At 43.0% G+C, this 25,858-nt stretch overlaps 2 protein-coding genes across 3 annotated transcripts in view; both read right to left on the bottom strand.

The window, feature by feature from the left end:
• Window positions 1–19,587, bottom strand: part of bard1 (BRCA1 associated RING domain 1) — a gene marked incomplete at its 3' end in the record, with an annotated part of 50,613 nt that extends 31,026 nt beyond the window's left edge. The window contains exons 1-8 of the mRNA XM_080457055.1: window positions 19,477–19,587; window positions 17,644–17,700; window positions 16,600–16,751; window positions 14,579–14,870; window positions 13,888–14,249; window positions 13,093–13,511; window positions 11,883–11,963; window positions 6,861–7,033 (exon numbers count right to left, since the gene is read on the bottom strand). Of these exons, the coding sequence (XP_080313181.1) occupies window positions 6,861–7,033; window positions 11,883–11,963; window positions 13,093–13,511; window positions 13,888–14,249; window positions 14,579–14,870; window positions 16,600–16,751; window positions 17,644–17,700; window positions 19,477–19,571 (1,631 nt within the window). The 5' untranslated portion in view covers window positions 19,572–19,587. The remainder of the gene's footprint in view (window positions 1–6,860; window positions 7,034–11,882; window positions 11,964–13,092; window positions 13,512–13,887; window positions 14,250–14,578; window positions 14,871–16,599; window positions 16,752–17,643; window positions 17,701–19,476) is intronic.
• Window positions 19,588–22,092: 2,505 nt separating this feature from the next.
• The window catches only part of abca12 (ATP-binding cassette, sub-family A (ABC1), member 12), a 163,537-nt gene continuing 159,771 nt past the window's right edge, over window positions 22,093–25,858 (bottom strand). For both annotated transcript variants that reach the window (XM_080456466.1, XM_080456465.1), the window contains exons 73-75: window positions 25,722–25,827; window positions 24,503–24,640; window positions 22,093–23,150 (exon numbers count right to left, since the gene is read on the bottom strand). In XM_080456466.1, the coding sequence (XP_080312592.1) occupies window positions 23,049–23,150; window positions 24,503–24,640; window positions 25,722–25,827 (346 nt within the window). In that variant the 3' untranslated portion in view covers window positions 22,093–23,048. The remainder of the gene's footprint in view (window positions 23,151–24,502; window positions 24,641–25,721; window positions 25,828–25,858) is intronic.

Below are 25,858 nucleotides of genomic sequence, written 5' to 3' on the forward strand. Positions count from 1 at the left end.
TGTACCATTTCACATCCACAGCCTTCTTCAAGCGTTGTATAAGGGACTGATACGTCTTTGTGATGACGGCCTCTGTTCATTCGTCCATTACACCGGTGGTTCTCAACCAGTGGTCCGGGGACCACCAGCTAAATGATGGAAGGGTTGGTAACCAAATGGACCATATAAATAATGAACCTTGATATGAAAAAAGGTTGAAAACCACTGCATTACGCGGTCCAGCATACACACAGTGTTTCCGGCAGGTTGCATACAACAAGAAGACATGTGTGTACAACAATTACTTGACAACATGGTCCTGTACTATCAAGCTGGATTTGGGTTTAGTGCGGTTTTGATTGATTGAATACTTTATTAATAAATGAATTAATATGTAAACAGCACGGAAGTACAGTAACACTTGGGCTAAAAGGAGAACACAAAAAAAGTCCTGTCGTTGTGGTCCTAGTAACTTCAGTTGGATTTTCAGGGTTAGGGGTCATGACGGTGGTTAAGGGGGAACATTGCCATTTATGCCGCCCACACCTAGCCTTCTGTGGAGCAGGGTATGAGGTAACGGATCAAAGAGTCCCGTGGTGGAAAAAGTACTCTGGTGTTTTACTCAAGTACACGTAGAAACGGTCAGATGAACAAGCTCATAATGCGTCGCATCTCGACTCGTTGTGAGCTTGTAGATCGGCTATTTTCGAATATACTATAAAATGGGGCTTAATTGGTTGATGTACAGCGTACAGTATGTTTTGTAATAATAATCCAAATCTACACATGAAAGGTAGGGTAAGTGATATTTTTTGGTTAAAACAAAAAGTTTTTTGTTAAAAGGTTAAAGCTCTATATTCTGATAGTAAACAGCCAAACAGGAGAGAGTACCCATTTATAAGCGTATAGTGTTCCAGCTCCAATTTGGTCTGCTCATTTCTTTGTGTCATCACTTCCAATTTCACTTGTTTAATCTGTGTCTGACTGAGTTCTTTATCCTGATTGCTCGGATAAAATTGGAAACCTGACCTGATTAATAAAGAGCTGGAGAGACATGGAGACTGCAGTTATTGAACAAACACTCTATAGCAATGAGTACTATCAGAATATCGAGATATTTAACACTCATTTTAACCAAAGAAAATCACTTACCCTACCTTTAACTTGTAACTAAAGCTTTCAAATAATTGTAGTCGAGCACAAAGTACAATTTTAGAGTAGAAGTATAAAGTATTGAAACATGTAAATACTTAAGGTAGGGTAAGTGATTTACTTTGGTTAAAATAAGTGTTAAATAGCTCTATATAACGAAAAAACATCACATGGATGCACCTGGGACGTATCATCAGTGTTGTAGCCTGGGGTCAACAGGTGTTTCGGGTCTCGCAACATACACCCTCACCCAGGTGACCCAGCCGGGGTTGATCAAACCCCGACTTACGTCCCAGGTAGCTACCCACGGTCAGTCCTCTTAGGGCAAGACAGTGCCACTCAGTCCGCTTCTCCGGAACTACTCTGCCGCACTGTGGGAGAGGAGAGGCTCTGGCACGTGGAGGAACTAGGCTCTGTGGGTGGCCTCCTGGCCGGGCTCCTCCTTCGTCTCACCAGGTCCAGGACCTGAGCGTTGCACCAGACTCCCCCCGTTCCAAACATTTCATTCTGGCGTGATGGTTTCTTGGGCCGTGGTGGTACTGCAGGCTCCCCTTGCGGCTTCCTTGAATGGCCCTCCTTAAATATACTGATAGTACTCATTGCTATAGTGTGTTTGTTCAGTAAAAGGAGTCTCTCCAGCTCTTTGTTAAACAGAAAATGCATTTTCAGTGCTCTCTCCTGATTGGCTTAAATTTTGTGAAATTTCTGAAAATGTACGTATATTCTGTTTATTAAAGAGCTGGAGATACCCCTGTGACCGAACATACGCTCTGTAGTAATGATTACTATCAAAATGTAACCTTTTAACAAAACTAGAAAAGGTGCTCCTCGGAGCACTGCCGGACCCCTAGTGGTTGAAATCTGAATGGCCGGACTTCGCATGACGTGTGTGCAGAGGAAAAGAGGGACAGACAGACAGACCGACCGACCGACCGACCAAGCCTCATGTAGGCCGACCCCCTGGGTCTGGCAAAAATAGTACTTGAGTAAATGCACATTGTAAGTGTAAAATCCTTTTCCCTAGCGATGTTTATATGAGAGGTATAGACATAGTCATCGGAAACAGCGTTATCTGTGTCAGCTTCTTGAGCCGCGAGCTATTGGCTGCAAAGCAATATCAAAACCATTTCATTGTGCTTCTGTATACCCATATCGTCCCACAACAGAGACTGATTGACGCACTAAAGCCTTGTACTTGTACTTAAGAGGATATGAAAGTAAGCCTACTTACCGCTTTGAATTGTTATGTTTAGTTTTTATTCGCTCCCTCCCTAGTCTGTTTTAGGCCGCCAGAGTCTCAGCTGAGAGAAAGGCTAAAGTCAGGGTTCGAGTTGTATAATCTGAGCTTTGTGAGGGTCTCTAAAATAACAAATGTTAGGGGTGGTTATGAATAAATAATAGCCTAATCCATTAAGACCGTGAAAGCATCTGTTATTTTAGATTTCAACCACTTTAACCATTATTTTATACTTTGGCTGTTTAAAAAATAAATCAGGAACATTTTTGCAAATCTTTGAATATATATATTTTTAAAGCAAACATTTGTAACTCAAATCTTTGCTTCTGGAGGGGTCCCTGGAACAAAATATTTCGAGATGGGGGTCCGCGGCCAAAACAAAGCTCATAGCACGGCACTCGGTGCCGCGCTATGAGCTTGTATAGCTGCTATTTTTGAATAGCCCAAAGTATAAAGGGTTGAGAGAGAGACTTTAGTCCTCATTATGTGGTCTCACACACACACACACACACACACACACACACACACACACACACACACACACACACACACACACACACACACACACACACACACACACACACACACACACACACACACACACACACACACACACACACACACACACACACACACACACACACACACACACACACACACACACACACACACACACCAGATTGCAACAACAACCCCAAACCAGATCTGTGCTTTCATCTAGTGTTATGCTAATAGGGTAAAGTGATTTGACATTAGAGAATATATCTATGTATTACATTTGATTCTTTTTCCTCTCTTGTGCGACGTGCTCTACAATCAAAGCACATGAATGATCGTATCAGTGAGCAGGGCTGACTGTTGCACCATTCATCTTCTCGTTAAGTTTAAGAATAGGATTCCTTTGTATATGAACGCAACCTTTCTTCACTGCCCCGAACAAACTAGCTGTCTCTTTAAACATACTGGCGCTGGGTTCTGCAACTTCAATTGATATACAATACACGCCTCGAGAACGATTCTATGCAACACGTGAATTCCTAATGGAATACAAAAATGTCAGATGTCACAAAATGCATAATGCAAAAACGTGTTGTGAACTTGCTATAAATCCATTTTTTTCTTCTTCCAAAAACAGTTAATTGAAATGTTAAAAAAGCTGTATTTCTGCATCCAACAGCTTGTTAAAAAACACTTAATCCCTACACATACGTAGTTGACCGGATTCCCAAGGGTTCTATAGGCCCTACACTAAATATCTTCACTGAGAATGTCTGATCTACAAGCTCTCAACGCTGATATTTAAATAATGATATTTCCGCTGAATGTTAGAATATTGATGCTAGGGTTCAAGTGGTAAAATAAATTCTGGCTTTGACTTTGTCCATGCCCACTTGTAGTCACCAAAGCACTTCTCTCTCCGTTCCCTTTGCCAAATGGAAATGGACATCTTTTTCAACAGATCTATCCTGTATTAAAATTGGCTAATGGAAGGGTGGGCGGGCGGACCAGGTCACTCCGACTCAGACATAACCATGAACAAACCTCATACGCCCACAATACATATAGGCATATCGGTTGGATCGGTGGTGCGGCCCGCACCTCTAGTTAGTAAAACCTGCTTAACAACAACAACAATGCTGGTAGTGTAGCTAAGACATTAGCTGCAAAAATAGCTTTTTATATGGATATATTACATAGCAAGTATATGTATTATAGCAAGATTATAGCAAGAAGTTCGACCTAGAGAGAGTTCCACATTCTCTTCACTAGATTCTGGTTGTTGGGGTGCATTCACATCAGGGGCGTCACAATATTTTTTTGGACCAATGCCTTTGACAATGTCTACAAGTCGACATGATGGGAGGTACATGGTCCTGATGATTTGTCAATTTGCAAGAGAAGCTTGCAGCTTACAAAAATAAATAAAAAATACAAAAGGGAAGACATCTTCGTACATTTTTACCTCATCGGGTTGTCTAGACTAGAGGAATCATTTTGACTCCTTAGATAATTGCTATCAGGCAATTATGTAATAATTGTGACAGGCCTAATAACGACACCAATAAAAGGTTCATCATCTTATCCCGATTCAGTATGAACACTTTGGCCCTGCTCAAAGCAGCTAGGGTGGCTCACAACACTGACTGTCCAAATGCACTGCACTTAAGGCAGGTTATAAATAGGTTGGTGTAAGATTGAGTCCCATTGACGTAAGCCTCGCTGTGTGTGTGTGGACACTCTGCAAGCTAAGCTCAAAATGCGCAGAACCGTCTCGTCCCGAGATAAATGGCCCATAGTGTAAAATGTTGTCGATATTCACCGAGCACTTTACCTCATAGTACCTTCTCTTTTGTATAAGCAGTCTATTAAAACAGATTTCTTTTTTTCATGGAGCAATGTAGAAATATTCCGTTGGCAATTATTGATTTGGGGGGACGGGATGGATGGCTCTCCGGTCAAAAAAAATGTGTGGGGCAATTGTGAAAACATGAACGAAACTCCACTTCTTTATGACTACGGAGAGGAGAGCACACAATGGAGATCTGCAAGACACCAAGTTTTTCAACCCTGTGCCAATCACTCCATTAGGGAAAAGCATTGGCAGATCCGGGGCCTCGTCTTCGTCTCACTCCAGCTTTCAGCCTTCAGGGAAATAACTTATGTTTGGGGGGACGGGGGGGGGGGGGGGAGGGGACGGGGGTGGGGACAGGGGACGGGGGTGGGGACAGGGGGGGAGTCCAGTGTGCCGTTTGTGTGCGTGTGCAAGTGAGTGTGGGGAGGTTAATTGATTGTGCGTGACGGAGAAGGATAGCATTTGTCTTGCGGCACTGTGACAGCTTCTCCCACTCTCTCTCTTTCTTTCTCTCTCTCTCTCTCTCTCTCTTTCTCTCTCTCTCCCTCCCCGTCTCTCTCACTTTTGCCTAGCTGAGGAGTAGAAGGGTAAGGACTTGTAAATCTGTCACCACTACCCTCCTCAGCCAGGCACGGCCAGCCAGAGCCGTACGTCGTAGCGGAGAGAGAGACAAAACAAAAAAACGCAACAATGGAGGGAGGGAGGGGAAGGTATAAGATATAAAAACTCATGCCAACTGCCAAGGGAAAGAGGAGGGAGAGGAGACCGCAGCAGTGCACAACACGGCTGGCCCTGACTTGACTGTCTCGTCTGTCGATGGACATTGATTAACTGCCGTCCTCTCCTTCCTACGTGGGCGTCCTGTGGTGTACATGCCACGCTCCCACGGGGCCAAGAAGAACGCTGAGGTGGCATCACCTGACCGCCCTGCAAATAATCAGTGTCCCTCGCTGTTCCCCCGGCTATCCATCTACCTAGTGCACACGTTCAGGAACGTGGGGGGAGCTAAGACCCATTTACTTGCTTTGACTGATGAAAGAGCCGACGGCCTGACAAGCCTGACAGACGACCGGGCATTTATAGACTTCGCTCAAACACAGGAAAAACAGCAATCAGCGTGAGGCCATAATGAACGAATAAAGGGTTATACAATACTAATACCAACGCTAATAATTTCCTAAGTGCAAGAGAGTTGGACTGTCCTGGACCCATCAAATCTTTGCCTTACTTACTGAGCCACCAAGTTGTCTAAAAACTAATACTTAGGTCATTAATATTCAAGATTCAAGCTTTCAAAGGATAGCAGTTAATTTAGTAGTAGTTAATTTAGAATGCCTTCATAGTTCCTCTAACTAGGGATGTGCGCAGCACCTAATTACACTGTCAAACTTTAGAAAAGTTGAACTCCAGTCCACACTAATTACGTGATGGTGATTTGCTCTGCCCCTTTGCTTGCATAGAACGGAAGTCAATTTGAGGCGAATATTCATGTTGCGTGCGTGCGTTGTTTCCTTAAAACTATGTTTTTTTTAAGCATATACATGGCTAGTATTCTCTTGTACTTTCACTGGTCTTGCACTATGCTAGCACTGCTGAGGGTGTATATAGTCTAATCGATTAGTTTGATTAACTATTGCACCTCTACTGCCAAGCATGGTAGTGTCCCTTTAACCAAAGTAAAATAATGTTTTTTTAAATGCAACCCTCAAAATACACCCACAATGAGCTCAGACTCACTTTTGGTACCGTACTAGCTCAGTCCATGAAGATGACAGCTGTCAAATTAAAACCAAGGCGTTGGTCCCATAATTCTCAAAGTGGGGTCCGGGGACCCCCAGGGGTCCTTGGGGGGTCCCCAGCAAAATTCATTAATATAGCGTCGCAATCATTTTTAACCACTTTAACCATTATTGTATACCTTGGCTAGCAGATCTACAAGCTCATAGTGCGGCACTGATGAGTGCCGCACTATGAGCTTGTAGATCTGCTATTTTTGTTAAATCCCTGGCACAAAATATTTTTCAGATGGGGGGGGGGGGGTCCGTGGCCAAATACATATCATTTTGGGGGTCCTTGACATGAAAAACGTTTGAGAACCACTGCTCTGGGTACCACGTGTTGAACTACGGTAATACTTACAGGACGTTGGCAGAGGCTCCGTGCTGCAGCAGCAGCCTGGCGATGGCCGGGTAGCCGTTGGTCACGGCGTCGTGGAGCGGAGAGTCGTTCTCGTAGCCGGGCGTGTTCAGCAGGGCTCCTCTGGACACCAGCACCTCCACCACGACCTGGTGGCCCAGGTTACAGGCCTCGTGCTGGATGGAGCACAACAAGCCAAAGGCAGCATTTTAGAAATAGAAATACATGTATTTATCATTCCGTTCATAACAACACAGTTTCTGTGTCAAACACGGAAAAGTAACTAATCGCGTTTGTTCCATAGGTGTTTTGGCTATGGTATCCATAGCAATAAACATCATTGGGTCAAGAGAAGGGCACATACAGTATGGCCTGCCACAACATCTATTCCTTTATGTCCATGTGGTTCTCAACCTGTGGTGCCCTCTGGTGGTACGCAGAGGAATCTCCCCCCCAACAAATAAAAAAGTGGAGTGAAACATTAAACAATTTGTATTAACAAAGAAAACTACTATCGAAACACTACAATGAATGGAAATAACTTTAACATGATATCATTGCAATGGGTAATGCTTTCCTGTATTAACACGTGGCCACTGTGTGCGCAGTGTTTATGTTGGCTAAACGTGTCGGCGACGTGTCCACGATCACAAACTAAACTGTGCTGGCAAGGTAATAAGCAGCGGGAAATACAGATCATTTTTGATAACCATTATAGCAACATCCTTTTTTTTTTACTAAAAACTGTTAGTTTGACATAAGACATTTGTAGAATCCCCAGAAGCAAAGATTTGAGTTACAAATATCGGCTATTTTTTAATAGCCAAAGAAATCTAAAAATTACACACAGATGCTTTCCCGGTTTGATAGGTTAAATGGCACAGCCCCATTCGCTTCTTTATCACTCCCAAACAGAAGTCTACACAAACTGGTAACCAGCTGGACTGCTGGAGAGAATGTGGAGATACCATGGTTGATCATGCATATATCTTTTGGTCTTTTCCTGTAATTCAACTCTTTCTGGAAGGAAGTAAGCAACACTTATTTAAAAAATTCTGTGTTTCAGTATCAGAACTACATTTGAATCCTTGTATCTTGGACAGGAGAGACGATTCCTACCTGCTTAAGATTGTACTTGCAGCAAGCAAAAAAAAATATCACAAAGAACTGGTTGTTGCAGAGGCCTATTTGTCAATATTGTGAGACAGTTGCATCTTCTAGAGCATATGGCCTATTCTTTACGACTCCAAAAAGAGTTGGACGAAAAAAGATGGGGGGAAATGGTAATGGTTACATCCTTTCTATTGTATCTCAAATCCTCTGCAAACATATGTTTCTGTTATTGATACTTTTTATTTCTTATATTATATGTTTGTATGTCTTACAAGATTTAGAAATTCAAAAACCAAGAGTTTTTAAAAAAAGAAAAAAATGCCACAGCCCCACCAGTTTATATGATGCGAAAATAGGGATTCAACTGGAGTCAGGGAGGAAGATCCTACAGACAAGGGGAAATTCTTAGTAAACTAATGAATGCATGAGTGCTGAAAGGCAAACCACTTGTTTTCTTAAGAGACAAACGGAATCAGGCCACGATTAAAAACTGTGTTACACCTGTGGCCAATTAAATCACATATCGTGCCAGCCTCCGCATTGCGAAAGCTGGTTAAGTTCAACTTCGTTCTCATTAGCTGTGTGCGCGTGTGTGTGTGTGTGTGTGCGTGCGCGCGTGCATGTGTGTGCGTGTGACAACTGCATGAGTTAAAGTGCCAGTTTTAGCGCTACCTTAATGTACAAAAGTCACTGTGAAAACGTCATTCTTATTTTGCCTCATGTGTGAACTGTGCATAGCTGGTGAATAGGATGGGGTAGGTCTAGACTCTACGCTACTGTATTTTAACATCAGTCCTAATGGTGGTACTTGGAGTGACAAATATGTTCTGAGTTGGTACTCGGTGTAAAAAGGTTGAGAACCACTGCTCAATGGTATTAACAATGCTCAACTCAACTATTGAAATTAATTAAAAACAATCTAATTAATTTAAACATATTCTGAATGCATTGATAATACAGAACCCATCTTGTATTATCAACTAACTATGCTTCTTGAATGTCACTGTCAGCCAGTGTATGGCAAAAATGCAAAGATGAAAGCACTGCAACCAAAAATCAGGAGAGTGCTTTGCTAACCTTTTCTAAAAGTCTCTGGTGGAAAACGGCAGCCAAGGCTGAATTAAACACAGAAGAAGATTAGGCTGTGAGGGAAACAAGTAAATGGAAGTTTTAGTACGAGTGTCTGGGAAGGCGATTAACACACATCGCAAAAATAATATGAACGGCATTTAAATATGGCCACAGTCCTTGCTCAGAGGAAATTGGGCTAAACAGGTTGCCACTTTCTATTCCAAACCACCTCGCGTTTTTATCTGGCTCAAGGCTGCTAGAGCAGCAAACAGCATTCTCATTCTGTGTCTCCTGCTGCAACGGCCACAGCACTCGCTAAATGCTTTGGTTTCTTCTTGACTGTCGCCATTGTGAATCAATGGCACAAGAACAAGAAATACAACAGCAGAAATACTCCATTAGCTCCTTGCCCCATTTCCCAGGGGGAGGAAATATAATTATTTTTCTTTCTTTTTGTTCTAATACAACGCAGTATTTCTTTTTTAGATTGACGAACAAACAATGTCGTCCTATCATGCTGAATGTATAGGATTGAAGAGATTTAAAAAAAAAAGGTTCACAGCTCTCTATTTGAGTCCATGTTAATGTCCGGCGGCATTGCTCATCCGCTGTGGACTGAGACATGAGCTGTGGCTCATGTCCATAAAATTACTTTCAATTGTTTACTTTTGAGTTATTGAGTTTTAATTTCATGCAGTTCACGCTAAAGACACTAAATACATTTGTGGAAAACACTTGGCCGTGCACGCGGGGGGAATGAAGAGAGGACAAGGAAAAGCTGTGCATGAGTTACCACCATGACGCTCCCACGGTAACTAGGCAACGCCCCTATGGGCTAGGACGCAGACAGGAGAGTCAAAAATAGAGAATGCGACTATGCGAGAGAGAGAGAAAGAAACTTGCTGTTGCAGTGCCTTTCTCAGAGATCAATAGCATTTAAGACAATAACACCGGTTGAAACAAAATAACATTATGAAGCAGTTTCTTTAGTTCCTTTTTTCCCCAAAAAAAAACATATTGGATTTATATTGTAATATAGCTTTCATTCCCGAACCTTGTTTTTTCTCTACCATATGCCAATTCATAATTCAATTCTACTGTAAAAGCATTCATAATGATTTTTCTATGCAAGGCGGCATGAAGTATATATGTCACAGGGTGAATGGAGATCCAGGGTGATTGAAGACAGAGCGCTCGTTTTTAGGCACGGGGCTTCGGGGCGAGGCGGGGCTTTTCGAGATAGGGTTTATTAGCGAGGCTCGCGAGGAGGAGGAGGAGAAGGAGGACGCGGCACTGCGAGGCGGGGGTTTATTACGTGAGGCGAGGAGGAGCTCCTCCTCGCGAAATAAACCGTCCTCCTTCTGAGAAGGGGGACGGTTTATTTCGCGAGGAGGAGCTCCTCCTCGCGAAATAAACCGTCCTCCTTGGGAGGGACGAGGAAGGGGAGGAGAGCACGGGAGGAGAGAGAGAGAGAGAGAGAGAGACACGGACGAGGAAGGGGAGGAGAGCACGGGAGGAGAGAGAGAGAGAGAGAGAGAGACACGGACGAGGAAGGGGAGGAGAGCACGGGAGGAGAGAGAGAGAGAGAGAGAGAGAGAGAGACACGGACGAGGAAGGGGAGGAGAGCACGGGAGGAGAGAGAGAGAGAGAGAGAGAGAGAGAGACACGGACGAGGAAGGGGAGGAGAGCACGGGAGGAGAGAGAAAAGACGAGGAAGGGGAGGAGAGCACGGGAGGAGAGAGAAAAGACACACGCACACGCACACGCTTGTCCACGACGGAGGCGCGCCGACAAGTGGAGCTTGAGGCCGAGGAAGCGCGCGCGCGAGTGCCCGCGCTGACCGGCCGATGCTCCACTTGTCGACTCAGCGCCGTTTGAGTTGTAAACCGATAGGGACAGAATAGTTCTTTTCATGGATCACTGTGTGCGTGTGTGTGTGTGTGTGTGTGTGTGTGTGTCAGGGAGAAACTAAAACAAAAGCCAGCAGAACACAATAAAAGTATCTTAACAGTCCATTGAAAGCATGAGCGCGTGTGCGTGCGCGCGCATGTGTGTGTGTGTGTGTGTGACTGTGTGTGTGTGGGTGGTCGCGGCCATATGTGCTTGTGCACAAGCCTGGCTTGTGGCTCCCTCTAGTGTTTCTTCTACAGAATTGCTGGGTGGGTAAAAACGAGCGAGCCTTCTTCAATCACCCTGGTTCTCCATTCACCCTGTAACATATAGACCGACAGCTGTGAGTGTGTGAGTGTGTGTCTGTGTCAGTGGTGTAAAGTAGCTAAGTACATTTACTCAAGTACTGTACAATTTTGAGGTATCTTTACTTTACTGGAGTATTTCCAGTTTTCAGTACTTTTATTTCTACTCCACTACATCTCAGAGGCAAATATTGTACTTTTACTCCACTACAATTATTTGAAAACGTTAGTTACTAGTTACTTTGTAGATTTTCATCACAAAACATACAGTAACCACTTCAACCCTATACATTTCGGCCATTTGAAAATAGCCGATCTACAAGCTCACAATGCGTCACGATGCGACCGTTGCGACGCATTGTGAGCTTGTAGATCTGCTATTTTCAAAATGTTTCTTTTTACAATTTATACATTTGAAAACTTTTGTGAAATGGGACATTCTGCATAATGAGTACTTTCTACTTTTGGTACTTAAGTACATTTTGATACCAGTACTTTTGTATTTTTACTCAAGTAAATTTTGAATTCCGAACTTTTACCTGTAACGGAGTATTTCTACATTGTAGTATTGATACTTTTACTTAAGTTAAAAAAAAAGTACTTTTTCCACCACTGGTCTGTGTGCGTGTGCGTGCGTGTGTCTCACCAGAGGTGTCCACCCAGCATGATCCTTCAGGTTGGGGTCGGCCCCTTGGTCCAGCAGCTCCTTGGCAGCTTCCACGTCTCCCTGCGGGGGCCAGAGGAGAAAGAGAATCAACAGACCTCATCAGGTCAACGCCCGGAAAACCACCAAACAGAACCCTTCAAACGCAGCGGCTGATCTAGCGAGCGGCGGGAGAGCCCCACGGATTATCAATCATGCCCCGCAGCGGCCCATTGATTACCTTGTCCGGGATCCAGGGAGGGATTACGGCTATGTTTACAGGGATTATCCTAAAACGGTTTAATTCTCGCCGGGGCCGGAGAATGGCTCTGATCATAGACTAAAGAGGGATTTATGCTTAGTTGCGAGCCGGTGTCGTACGCCCGAAAATAGCCGATCTACAAGCTCACAGCGTGCTGTGCCGTGCTGCGACACGTTGCGAGTTCGTAAAACAGTAATTTTCCCTAGGTGGGGGTTGGTGAAAGGGCCTTTCTGTGTGGAGTTTGCATGTTTTCCCCGTGTCCCCCTAGGGTAGGTACTCTCACAAAAACATGCAGTAATCCTGGTCTCTATACTGCTGCCCCCCCCTGGTCAGCCGGGGCGCCTGATGTAGGGGAAAGGAACTGGTTGGAATAACGTGTTCCTTCCACGCTGACGCGCTACGTCTAACCAGGGAAACTCCCCCCCTGTCGGGTGATAAGAAGCGGCTTTGTTAGCTCTCATGCATTGAAGGAGGCATGAGCTCGGCTCTAGGCTCTCCCTAGGCTGGCAGAGGGAGTGTAGCGCCCAGGATTACTTGCACTGGGTGAAGAAATGGGTTACACAAATCGTGGGATAAAAATGCATAATTCTTTTTTTTAAACAGTAATTTCCGGTGCTGCGCGGCCTGCGCCACACCGCATGCAACAAAGTATAATCAGGCTCATAATTTGGCCGACGGGGGAGGCACAAACCCACTGCGAGGGGAGATTTAGACAAGCCGATTTGAGGCACCCGGCAATGCCAGAAAAAAGGCAGAGCGATTAGAGAACATTAAAAAGCCCGGAGTTTGTGACCTACAGTACTCCCCTTCACGTTGTTTTGGTTGTATTGTTATCAGTTTATCTCTCAGTCAATAAAGCCATCGGTTCCACTACACTCGCACGCCTAATGTCATCGATATGGACTATATGAAGGGCATCATCGTCATATCATCCACCAGTCCTAACCCTACCTTTATAGCAGCAAGATGTAGGGGCGTCTCCCCCTTGTGGTTCCTCTTCAAGACACCGGGGCTACCAGGAGAAAACCCCCTCCCAGGGCTGCCCCGTTTCTCCGCTCTGGGACTTTTGACGTCTTTCCCAGACACGAGGCATGAGGCTGGCGAGGGAGGGGCGAGGAGGACGTCTGGAACCAGTCTATGTGCCGATCGTCTCCTTTGGCCCGCCGAAGAAGCCCTGGGCCTCTTTGGGGTGCTGTCCTCCGATTCGGCCTCCTTCTCCTCCTCCTCCTCCTCCTCTGCCACCCGGCATCGTTTCGGGGTACGTTTGTGAGGAGGAGCCACGCCGCTCGGCTTTCCGTCGTCCTCGCTGGGTTCGAGCTGCCGCGTGGGCTCATGTCGGAAGGAGCCGGCCGACTGGGCGGGACTTAGAGCTGTCACGATTACAAATTTAAGTTGACGATTCATTGTCACTCAAATAATTGCGATTAACGATTTAATTGTGTGTTTGGCCATTGAACATTGGAACATATGAAGCCTTTTAAGGCTTCAAAATCTAAAATTGCACAGGGCAAATATGACACATAACTGAAATATTCAAAGAAATTATTGACATATTTAATAATTTTATACATGTAAAAAAAAAGCAGAAATAGCAGATCTTTTGTGACGCGTTGTAAACGTGTAGATCTGCTATTTCAGCTTTTTTTTTAATAATATTTGAAAAGGTGTGAACATTTTTCAACATGGAAACGATTATGACGATTATGCAAAAATTTGACGATTATGTAAATATTGTGACAGGCCTACCGGGACCAGAAGAGGCTTCGTCTTCGGTGACGGGAGCCTTATCTCCAAAGAGACTCAGATGAACGCTACAGTGTGCTTGAGGCCCACCAGGCTGGAGGGGGTTCTCGTTGGAAGCCTCGGGACTAACGAAGGACACCCTCTTACTAGACCTCCTACCCTCCTTCTTCTCGGCACAGGCTTGCTCCTCGTCCCTCACCACGACGTCGTCATCCTCTTCGTCGATGCCCCACTGGCGGTTCACAGCCTCCAGCCTGCTGCTCTTGGTGGCCTGTTGCTCGCGAGGAGGTGCCCGTCTGGCTCCACCACCTGCTGCCGCCGCCGGCTTTCTGCCGCCGGCTTTTTTGGTCGCCCTCTTCCTCGGGCTGTGTCACGATTACAACATTTATAGTGGACGATAAATTGTCGTACAAATAATTGCACGCTTAACGATTTAAATTGTATTTTTGGCATTGAACATTGGAACATATGAGAACTATTTTCAGATTGCCTTTAAGGCTTCATAATAATAAAAAAAACACTTAAAATATACAAAGAAATTAATTACATATTTAATCATTTGATACTTTCAACAAAAAAAATTATAGCGGAAATAGCAGATCTACAAGCTTACAACGCGTCACGAAGTGCAATTATGCAAAAAATCTCAGATAATTGCGATTAGACGAGTATGTAATAATTGCGGCAGGCCTACCTCTTCCTCCTGCCGCCGGCGGCGTTTTTGCCCCTTTGCGGCGTGGCGGCGGGGGAGTCGGACTCTTGGGAGGAGCTGGGGATGAAGTTGTATACCGACAGGTCCTGGTGGTGTTCCGTCCGGGTGGTCTCCGGCGGCGGTGCGCCGCTATCCGGTGGGACGACCTCTTTTTCCGGCTTCTCCACCCTGCAGCGCACCTTGCGGCTGCGGGGGCTGAACCAGATCTTGTAGTTCTTTTTGTGCTTCAGGACGGAGCTCTCAGCCTTTGCCTGTAACCCAGCGGGAGATGAGTCTGCGGTCCAGAGAAAGAGAGTGAGCGATAGAGAGAGATAAAAGAGGGGAAAAAAGACAATAAGCCCACATGGAATAAATCAGCACCATATAATCTTCTTTTTATAGTGAAGGTACTATAGCCTTGCCACTCACATAGAGCTTGTCATAAGCCACTTTTATGCAAAGATCTTGCAATATAATGGCGAAAGAAGAGCTTCTTTTTTTACACAGAGCTGAACAAAGCCACCCTGTGTGTGCTTTGACATGGCGTTCAGGAATCAGAGAAGTGCTGTGTATAACACAACAGTGTCACACAGCACTTCTCTATGCTATACTGTAGTGTTTATGATGACAGCCGCTGTTGTCTGTGGATTTTATACCTTTATACACTGTATAGCCTATGCATTTATTGCACAAAAATGATGTAGCAGACCGCAGTCACAAAAGCTCCAGACTAGTACCGAAGCACTTTCTTTCACCGAGCGACATAAAAAGGTTTTTGTGTTTACGTTTTTTCTTTTTAAATAAGCGCAAACTTTAGTTGCATAGCCTACTTAGTTGTTGTTAAAAAAGTGAATTCTTCTTAAGTTACAAAACTTACTTCATAATGTAATTTCACTCTCTCCCTTTCTCTTGTTTGCTCGCACTGTCTCCACCTCTCTCTCCCTCTCTGTCCCACATGCATAAAACTTCTATTTTGTGCATGAGTATTGTTATTCACTTGGTGTAAGCCATTGTCAAGTCAGGGCTGAAATAAAAAGCTTTGTATTTTTCCATTGAAGAAATTCAGAAATATATTGGAGATGAAACTGAAGAGAAGCAGGGCAGCGGTTCAAGGCAGAAAGGTGTGCAGACCTCTTAACACCCCTGTCCCGCCATGCCAGTTGTGACTCTACACAGCGTAATGTGTTGGGAAGGGAACAGACATTTTATTCGGCTCTGTGACCGTCTCCGCTGTCGGCTCAAAAGGCGGCACGACAATGTCCTCCCCATTCCGTGTCAGTACCTTTCATACAGAACAGTGAGGCAGAACAGGCTCTATGCACAGCAGTCATATTGGAAATAAATTGGGCCTCTTCTTACTTATTTTTGAAAATGTTTGAAAATATGAACCTTTTTCAACTTGGAAACGACTATGACAAAATAATTGCGACTATCTCAAATAGACGATTATGTAATAATAATTGTGACAGGCCTAGCTGTAATGATACATGACAGCTGGCAGTAGTAGTAAATGTTGCTGTACCCTCCCTAACTTATGCAAAAACTCGTCCGCGAGCTCATTCACTTGTGTGTGGTCTTGTTCACGAACCGTCGACGTGCAGAGAGTCACCCCGCAGGGGTCTTACACGCTCTTTTTTTAGGTTGAGTTTTGATAGCTGTTGCTTAATTGAGACATCATCAACGCCACGAGAGACGGCAGCTCGCGGGCGCGGTGCAGCCGAGCCGTGGTGGCATCCTCTCTTTTGTCACAGCCGAGATCTAGTACTTGCAAAGCCAAACAACCACCATGGCTAATTGCATTACATAATTACTGCCAACCGCGAGCGCGCTGCAAAAGGAGATGACGATAACGTGCCACAGGGAACACGACGGACTAATACGATCATTCAGAGAGATTGCGCAGCAGGGGCGGAATGTTTAACATCTCAGTCAACAATAGATAGAGGGGAACGCGTGGGTTGATGGGATGAATAAATTGACGTTGGGCGCCCCGCGGTGGAATCAATTCATTACATATTACCTACCTGGGTTTTTTCCACCGGGATTCAATATGGCATCCAGGCCGCAGAAGGCCTGCGTGATGTTGTGGAGCTGTCGGTTGATCTTGATGTCCTGCACCCAGGCGGGGCTGTGACACACCACGCAGCCGTCGCCGATCTGAGGGGCAGCGCAGGACCTAGTAAGGGAAAATAATAAAAGGAAGGAGGGTTTGGAAAGGAAAAAAGCCCACTTGAGATCTCAATTTATTATAAATATGCCAAAGCTTATATTATCGTCTCTGGTAAAGTATTTTTTTTTTTTCTGTGTAACTGACTGTACCGATCCCTTGTTCACTTCTCTCATTAAATCCACTTCCTTGCTAAACGGGGGGGGGGGGGGATGTACACTATATGAATCTAAGAGAACAGTTCCAATATCAGTGGTGTAAAGTAACTAAATACATTTACTCAAGTACTGTACTTAAGTACAATTTTGAGGTATTTTTACTCTACTGGAGTATTTAAAAATCTCTTCTAATTACTTCTACTCCACTACATCTCAGAGGCAAATATTGTACTTTTACTCCACTACAATTATTTGAAGACTTTAGTTACTAGTTACTTTGTAGCTTTTGATTGTTATTAGAAAACATGCATTAACCACTTCAGCCCCATATACATTTCGGCCACTTGACAGTGCGTGCTTGTAGATCTGCTATTTTCAAAAAATGTATAGACATTTTATACATTTGAAAAATTGTGAAATGGGACATTCTGCATAATGAGCACTTTGTACTTTTGGTACTTTAAGTACATTTTATTACCAAAACGTATGTACTTTTACTCAAGTACATTTCAAATTCCGGACTTTTACATTGCAGAATTGATACTTTTACTTAAGTAAAAAATGTGAGTACTTTTTCCACCGCTGTCCAATATATAACAATTGAAATGTAGACTTGTGCAGAAAATGGCTGCAACGCTCGGCTATAGGAAAACAGTCCTTTTAGATTGGAATTTAACTCATTTGAGAAATAAGTAATCTGCTTTAGAAAGAACAATGCAATTTGACCTTCTGACTGCCATTACCTGCACACAATGTGTTCACACACTCCCAGACACACGGGTTCGTTGAGTAATTTCGAGCTGTGGAGGAGACGAGAGACACACGTGAACCAGGGTGAGTTAAAGGCCGACAATAGCAGATCTACAAGCTCACAGCGCGTTGCGGAAGCGATGCTCTGTGAGCTTGTAGATCTGGCTATTATCAGCGAGCGACAACGTCGTACCAACGGAGGGCAAACCAACATCCAACGCATGGATTGAAAGCAAAATGAAATCTCACCACTGAAAATGTTTGTTTGACCAAAGTCCTAATGTGTGATTTATGAAACAGTATGAAAGGAAAATACAAAATCATCAAATATAAAAAGGTGAAGAAATCACAGATTGAAGCTTTAACCTTTTGTGGAGAATGCTTGTAAACATAATATTATTGCTAGTTTGACCACTTAAAAATTTCCAATCTTAAAATAATAGCAGAAAATAGCCGAGGCATTGAGAGCTGTAGATCGGCTATTTTTGCTGCACAACATGCTTCCATAGTAGCCTTGGATCAAGAAGACTATCATAGATGTATTTTATCGATTTTGACATTTGCATATCTACAGTGGTGTAAAGTAACTAGTACATTTACTCAAGTAATGTACTTAAGTACAGTTTTGAGGTATTTTTACTTTTCTAAAGTATTTCCAGTTTTCAGTACTTTTACTACTACTCCACTACACATCTCGGAGGCAAATGTTGTACTTTCACTCCACTACAATTATATGAAAAGTTACTAGTCACTTTGTAGATTTTGATTATTACAAAACACTTCAGCCCACTTCAGCCCTATATACATTTTGCCATTTGAAAATAGCCGATCTACAAGCTCACAATGTGTTGTGATGCAACACATTGTGAGCTTGTATATCTGCTAGTTTCAAAAGATTTGTATACGTGTTATACGTATAAAAACGTGTGAAATGGGACATTCTGCATACTTAGTACTTTCTTACTTTTGGTACTTTAAGTATATTTTGATGCAAATACTTTTGTACTTTTACTCAAGTACATTTTGATTACCGGACATTTACTACGTTTCTACATTGCAGTATTGATACTTTTACATAAGTAAAAAATTTGAGTACTTTTTCCACCAGGGAGTAAAAGTCAGAATCGATAAAAACATGATAGTCTTTCTTGATCCAAGGCTAGGCTAGTTAGTCATGGATCACACGACGGTCGTCTGTCACAACCGTCATGGGTGATCTTCAAAATAAAGTTGGCACTTTCTCCATTTACAACCCGTATATCTACATAAACGTAAATATAAAGTGCTTATCGTGTTACGATACTGTTCGGCCCCTCAGATGTACCCGTATCTTCCGTATCGTTCAATAAAAAGCTTTTTAATCCGATCGGTGGCCATTTGCTCCGTATTTTCCCCGTATGCTTTCAACCACGCGACCCTATCGGTTGGGAGGTGTATTGCACTCTGATACATTATAACTATATAAGAAAATGGCCACCGATCGGATTAAAATGCTTTTTTATTGAACAATACGTAAGATACGGGTACTTCTGATGGCCCATACATAATTGCAACATCCACGGCCATAGCTTAAGCACTTTATATTTGAAATCTGAACGTTTGTAGATGTATGGGTTGTAAATGGAGAACGTGCAAACACCAGGTTGAAGTTCATCCATGACTGTCATATAATATGATAGTCTACTATCATAGATGTATTTGATTGATTTTGACATTTGCATATACTCGATAGAAATAAATAAAATACATCTATGATCGTCTTGATCCCAGGCTGCATTTTATTCTATAGCGGTAGCTCAGCCACACAGATCTGTGTCTCTTCTCACCACTTAGAACACAGCAGCAGTCGTCTGAAGTTGGCGACAGCCTCTCTGGTCTTAGCCCAGGATTCTCTCGGGGCGCGATCGTCAAGAAGATCCATATTCCTGTCTATTATTATTATTATTATTTAGATCGTTCGCTCTCACATCTGTAGTGTTGACTGGTCTGATATGACAACAACAGCTTTGTGTTTTCATAACATTCCTCTCTTCCTACTTCCTACTCGTATCTCCCGCCAGGGATCCACGGAAGTTGTAGTCCTCTAGTTGTCATGACCAGACGTGATGACGTACTGACGTTTACGTGATGACGTACTCTGAGTGCTGAGGTTTACGTGCGTCGTGCAAGACTCCGATTTTCAGCTAATAGAAACTGCTGCAATAACTGTCTCTTTGTGTTCACTCTTTAATGTTTTCTGTTACAGTAAATCCCCCTGCTGGCTCTGATGTTCTTGTATTGATGTATTAATAACTACTTTGTTTGTGTTTGTGTTTGTGTTTGTATTGTATTGTATTGTATTATGTCATGACTGTTATAAATAAAGATTTGTGAAAAAAGGGGGAAAAAGGATTCTTAACTGACCCCCCACCCCCCTTTCCACCCTCCTCATTTGTCATTATTCAGTTGAAACTAAAAGGGGTTTTATATTCATACCTGCCAACATTAGAGTGTGAAAAATTAGCAGATTTTCTGGTGGGGGACCTGACTTAGTATTCACTTGGTATCCACATAGTATTCACTTATTATCCACATGTTGATACTATAAGTGAATACTATGTCACATCATATCCACTTAGTATCCACATAGTATTCACTTAGTATCCACTTAGTATCCAATTAGTATTCACTATCCACATAGTATTCACTATGTATCCTTAGTATCCACATGTGGATACTAAGTGGATACTATATGTCACATAGTATCCACATATAGTATTCTTAGTATTCACTTTTGCCATAGAGTCTGGAGTTGAGTTGAGTTGTCCGAAATTAAGGTTATTTCAGGACAAATTACAATGCAGAAGCACAGCAGGAGAAAGGGTAAACATTCAGGATTCTGCTGCTAAATTCAGGAGTTTTGGCAGCAGGTATATGTTTATATTGGCATGGGGCGAAACAAATATGATACAAACTTTGCATTGCCAAAGCAAGTGTGAAATAAAAGCAAAACATAAAGAATAAAGAATGTGTAAACAGAGCTGTGTGACTGACAGTGCAACACTGCAATCAATATCTTTGGAAAATAAACTTAAAAACAGAAACATTGTGCTTTTGCTACTATATTGTGTGTGTGTGTGTGTGTGTGTGTGTGTGTGTGTGTGTGTGTGTGTGTGTGTGTGTGTGTGTGTGTGTGTGTGTGTGTGTGTGTGTGTGTGTGTGTGTGTGTGTGTGTGTGTGTGTGTGTGTGCGTGCGTGCGCACGCGCGTTCCTGTGTGTGAGCATGTGTGTTTATATATATTTTTATCTATGTGTATTTAAGGGTTTTTGCTTTGTATGTTCGTGTTCGTATGATTGACAGCCTTTATTCCATTGGATGTTCTTTTCCTGTCACAACAGCTCACATTGTACAGTACTTCACCCAGCAGATACGGGAGTTCTTTGTTTGTTTTTTGCCCTAGCCATGTTTTTACCATTATTTTGGGGTGTTTGTTTGTAATCAATGGGAAGTATGTGTCTCTGATGGAGGCTACTTGGTACAGTTGGCAGGTAGAAAGTGCAACTCGGGGGTTTTTCCATCTCATTTTGTGTGCAGTGGGTGTACAGTCTGTCTTCTCCTGGGAGCCGGGTCTGCCTGTGGTGGCCTTTTACTCGATTGCAAGGCTGTGCTCACTGAGTCTGTGCATATAGTCAAGGATTTCCTTTGTTTTGGATCAGTCACAGTGCTTAGGTATTCTACACTGTGTATTCTCTGTTTAGAGCCAAATAACATTCCAATTTGCTCTGTTTTGGGGTTTTTTTGGGGGGGTTACATTCATTCTTTCCAATGGGTCAGATAGTTTTCTTTTTGTTTTCTTGTAATTTAGTTTGGTCTCTGTTTGTCTCTGCTTGTGTTTATGAACAGAGGCCCATAACCGGCTAAGGGGGGGCATCTCTCTAGTCTAGGCGGGTCTCTAAACTGTATAGGTGACAGCTTTGTTGTGGAGCGTGTCTGTCTCACTTTCTTTTAGGTGCTTATGACATTTTAATGTGCTCTTTTGAAGTTTTATAATTAGCGGGTTTCATCCTTTCATCCATTCTGCTCTGTGTGCATTATTTGGTGTTTTCTGTTCTGGATTTGCAGAACTCTTTATTTGTCCCATTTTGCAAAATGGTTGCCTGCTCTGTCTGTCTGTCTGTCTGTCTGTCTGTCTGTCTGTCTGTCTGTCCTCTCTCCCTCCCTATCTAATATCTATCTATCTATCTATCTATCTATCTATCTATCTATCTATCTATCTATCTCCACAGTTAAAGAGAAACATCTGAACATAGTAACAGTAATATGAACTTCTAAAGACAGGAGCAGATGCATTTTTCATTGCACAGCCTATTTTAGGCCTACGGCATATCTGAAATATCAAGCAACATGCTAATCCTGTGTCTACAGTACACACAATGGGGAAGGCATGACAATGAACAGCAGATGCATTTGAAAAATTGCTTTATTAGATATGTATAAAAAAAATAAAGCTCAATAAATTCCAGACTATGTGGAACAGGCCTAGAGCCATAAGCAGGAAAGGAAAGTATCCATAAAATATTCAGTACGTTCATTCTAAAAAGTTAGACATGGCCTTAGAGGAGGTGTTAATGAGAGGGGAATAGTGCAGATATTGAGAGAGCTCATCTTTTAGTGCCAAGAACACTTTCTTTTGTGATATACTACCGCCAGAAGGCAGTAATTATACACGGCTAGCCTGCGGATAATAAAAAACCCAGACTCATTTGGGAACATTATGCACTTAGTGTATGTGTTCTTTTACATGCGAGTTAGATCATGTTGTGTCCATACTACAGGACGCTGGCCAAAACGTAATGCTATCAATTAAGAAATGTACTGATATTAAAAAAGGTTATGGATACCTACGGTAAAGTATTCTGATAAGGTGCCTCCACCACAAACAAAGAAAATTAAGAGCAAAAAACCTATACAATTAATTTAAGCCTTCATGTTAAATTACAAGTAAACAAATAATTGCACTTCTGTTTGTAAGGTGATGAGATGCGTGCCATCCATATAACACACACACATTGCTGAGGGGGGGGTATGGGGGGTAGTAAAAATGGGGTATACTCCAGTGAGTGTGTGCATTGATCATCGCTTTGAGACTCATAAACGGCCATAAACCTGTCATTTTTAATGAACAGTAACAAGTCATCTTTCATAAGGCTTCCAAAACAGATTAATCGAAAACATGTTGACACGAATCTTCTAAAAAAAATGATTAAAAATATAATATTGCAACATATATTATTTTAAAAAGATTAACATCTCGTGCTCATCCTTTCGCACTGTGCATGGACCAGGCGTGTGTGTGCGTTGGTCACGGCGAGCAGGACAGCGTCAGGACAAACATGGCCGCCTGGTAGACGGTACTGGCTACGTGTCGGACGACTCGATGGAGAACAGACTCTCGGAGTCTTCGCTGTTGAGTGGTACGGTCTCCATGCCAACCTTCCCCATGGCGAAGTTGATGAAGACCTGTGTGTGTGTGGCAGAGCAGAGGGTTAGGGGTTGAGATGGTCGGTTGGTGGTGGTGGAATTATTTGAGTGCCGGGTCGATATTAAAGCTCATTTATTCTCCCTGAAGTCTTGCACCTTAGCCATTCCACAAGTCAATCTCTCTCTCTCTCTCTCTTTCTCTCTCTCTGCCCCTCTCTCTCTCTCTGCCCCTCTCTCTCTCTCTCTCTCTCTCTCTCTCTCTCTGCCCCTCTCTCTCTCTCTCTCTCTCTCTCTCTCTCTCTCTCTCTCTCTCTCTCTCTCTCTCTCTCTCTCTCTCTCTCTCTCTCTCTCTCTCTCTCTCTCTCTCTCTCTCTCTCTCTCTCTCTCTGTCTGTCTGTCTGTCTGTCTGTCTGTCTGTCTGTCTGTCTGTCTGTCTGTCTGTCTGTCTGTCTGTCTGTCTGTCTCTCTCTCTCTCTCTCTCTCTCTCTCACCACCAATATGTAATATCTCTCTGTGCTGGAGTGGATGAGAGGGTGGTAGAATATCAGTGCTAGCTGTGAGTTTAAAGCTCATATATTTTTCTCTCTGTAATTCATATTGGCTTTATTTTCCCTCAGGCGTACCATCTGTCATTAGCACCCAGCCATCCCTCTGACTTTCACAGCTCATTCTTTCGTTTTCCTCTCAACTCACTACTGTCTCTTCTTTCTTTCTTTTCTTTTCTTTTCCTCCTTGCCTCCTATCCTTCCCCTTTACCTCTTCTAAGTCAGTGGTTCTCACAGTGGGATCTGGGGACCCCAGGGGTCCTTGAGTAGGTTCTAGGGGGTCCAAAATTAGTTACTCTAACAATATAGCATTAAAATCAGTTTTTACCACGTTAACCCTATATACTATCGGCTATTTGAAAATATCTTTAATAATAATTTTGGAAACATTGTAAACATACAAATCATGTATGGGGGGTCCCTGGCATTAAATATTTTCAGATGGGGGTTAATCTATTCAATCCGGGAACGCATCGGTGTCATTTTAGATTTCTTTGGCTATTAAAAAATAGCAGATATACAAGCTCATAGTGCGGCACCGAGTGATGCGCTATGATCTTGTAGATCTGCTATTTATGAAACATTCGTGTCCATTTTTGCAAATCTTTGACCATATATATTTTTTTTAAAGCAATTTTTTTTAACTCAAATCTTTGCTTCGCTTTAAAAAATATATACATATATATTGTTTTTTTAATAGCAGATCTACAAGCACATAGTGCGGCACTCTGTGCAGCACTATGAGCTCGTATATGTGCAATTTTTTTTCCAAAGAAATCCGAAAATGACACAGATGCGTTCCTGGTCTTAATGGGTTATTCACTGCCGTTTCTTTCTGTGTCTCACCTCGTCCAGTGTGGTCTGGCTGATAGAGAAGTGTTTGATCTGCAGGGTCGTCTTGTTGGACTCCAGTTGGTCAAAGATGTCGGCCACCCCTCCTGGTGCCACCGGCACATGGTACTCCACCATGGCAGAATGCTGGTCCTAGTGGGTGGTCAACAGGGCATGTTACAGTACATGTCGCATGAATTGTGACACTAATAACTCCTCAGAGCCCCTCTGCCAGCGGTGGGCAACCTTTTCGGGCACATGATACCGTGTACATCCATCCAATCATAAAAATGTAACATGAGGGGCCCTGGTTGGAATTCAAACCCATAACCATGGTGATGTGCTACTTAGGGGTGTTGGAAAAAAATCGATTCATGTAAAAATCGCGATTCTTATTATCAACAAACGATTCAAAATCGATTCACAATTTTCCAAAAATCTTTTTTTTTTTGCTGGTTAAAGTTACTGGAGTTTTTACTCTATGGTGTTTGTGATATGAAATACCATAATCACAGTAAACATTATCATGTCTTCAGTCATATTCAAGGGCTTTTTTAACTAACAACTCATTTTCAGTTCAGCACAGCTGAGGTGTGTCACTGTCCAGCTGACAATCGTTAATGTTACTTGCATCAAGGCAATTATGCTGTGTTTCTGCATCAAACAGAACTACACCTAATCTAAGATTCCATCAAAGCCAAGAATTTTTACATGACCCTCTCTGGTATTATATAATGTTTAGTTTGAGCTGTTGGAAATAACTACGCTACACTTAGTTGTTAAAGTCCAGATGAAAACAATATGACTGAAATCATTTAGATTTATTTATTTTTACATTTAGAACTGATTGGGAATATTGGACTTTTAATCGAATCATGACCCCCAAGAATCGGAATCGGATTGTGAGATAGCAGAAGAGTCACAGCCCTAGTGCTAATGCACATACTCTAAAAAGTAGAAGACTGTTAATGTCATTGCCTTAGAAGGGGCATGGGAGTTCTCTCAAAAGAGAGAATGTAAAAAAAAAAAAAGAAAAAAAAAAGAAACTGTGCATGGCCCACTAGCTATACTTGGAAAATGATTCACAGTAAGCTGACAGTTACGTATCACCTCTAGCCTACATTTTCCCCCAAGTTTCCATGAGCTGTCCGCCGGTGTATTTGTAGCAACGACTCTCTCCCGCCAGGGCCTTCTTGTGTGACTGTCCTAGCTATATAGCCCCGGCTATGCTCACCTTGAGGTAAGTGCTGGGGAATCGCTGCCGCATGAAACCGGTGATTGCTTCCACGTCGCAGGAGGCCCGCGCCAGGTACATTTTCACCGTGAAGCCACTGCCGAACCTGCACAAAGGCAATTTTGCAACAACAGAAA

The sequence above is a fragment of the Gymnoscopelus braueri genome (assembly GCF_963280865.1).
Source record: "Gymnoscopelus braueri genome assembly, chromosome: 18".
Classification (NCBI taxonomy): Eukaryota; Metazoa; Chordata; class Actinopteri; order Myctophiformes; family Myctophidae; genus Gymnoscopelus; species Gymnoscopelus braueri.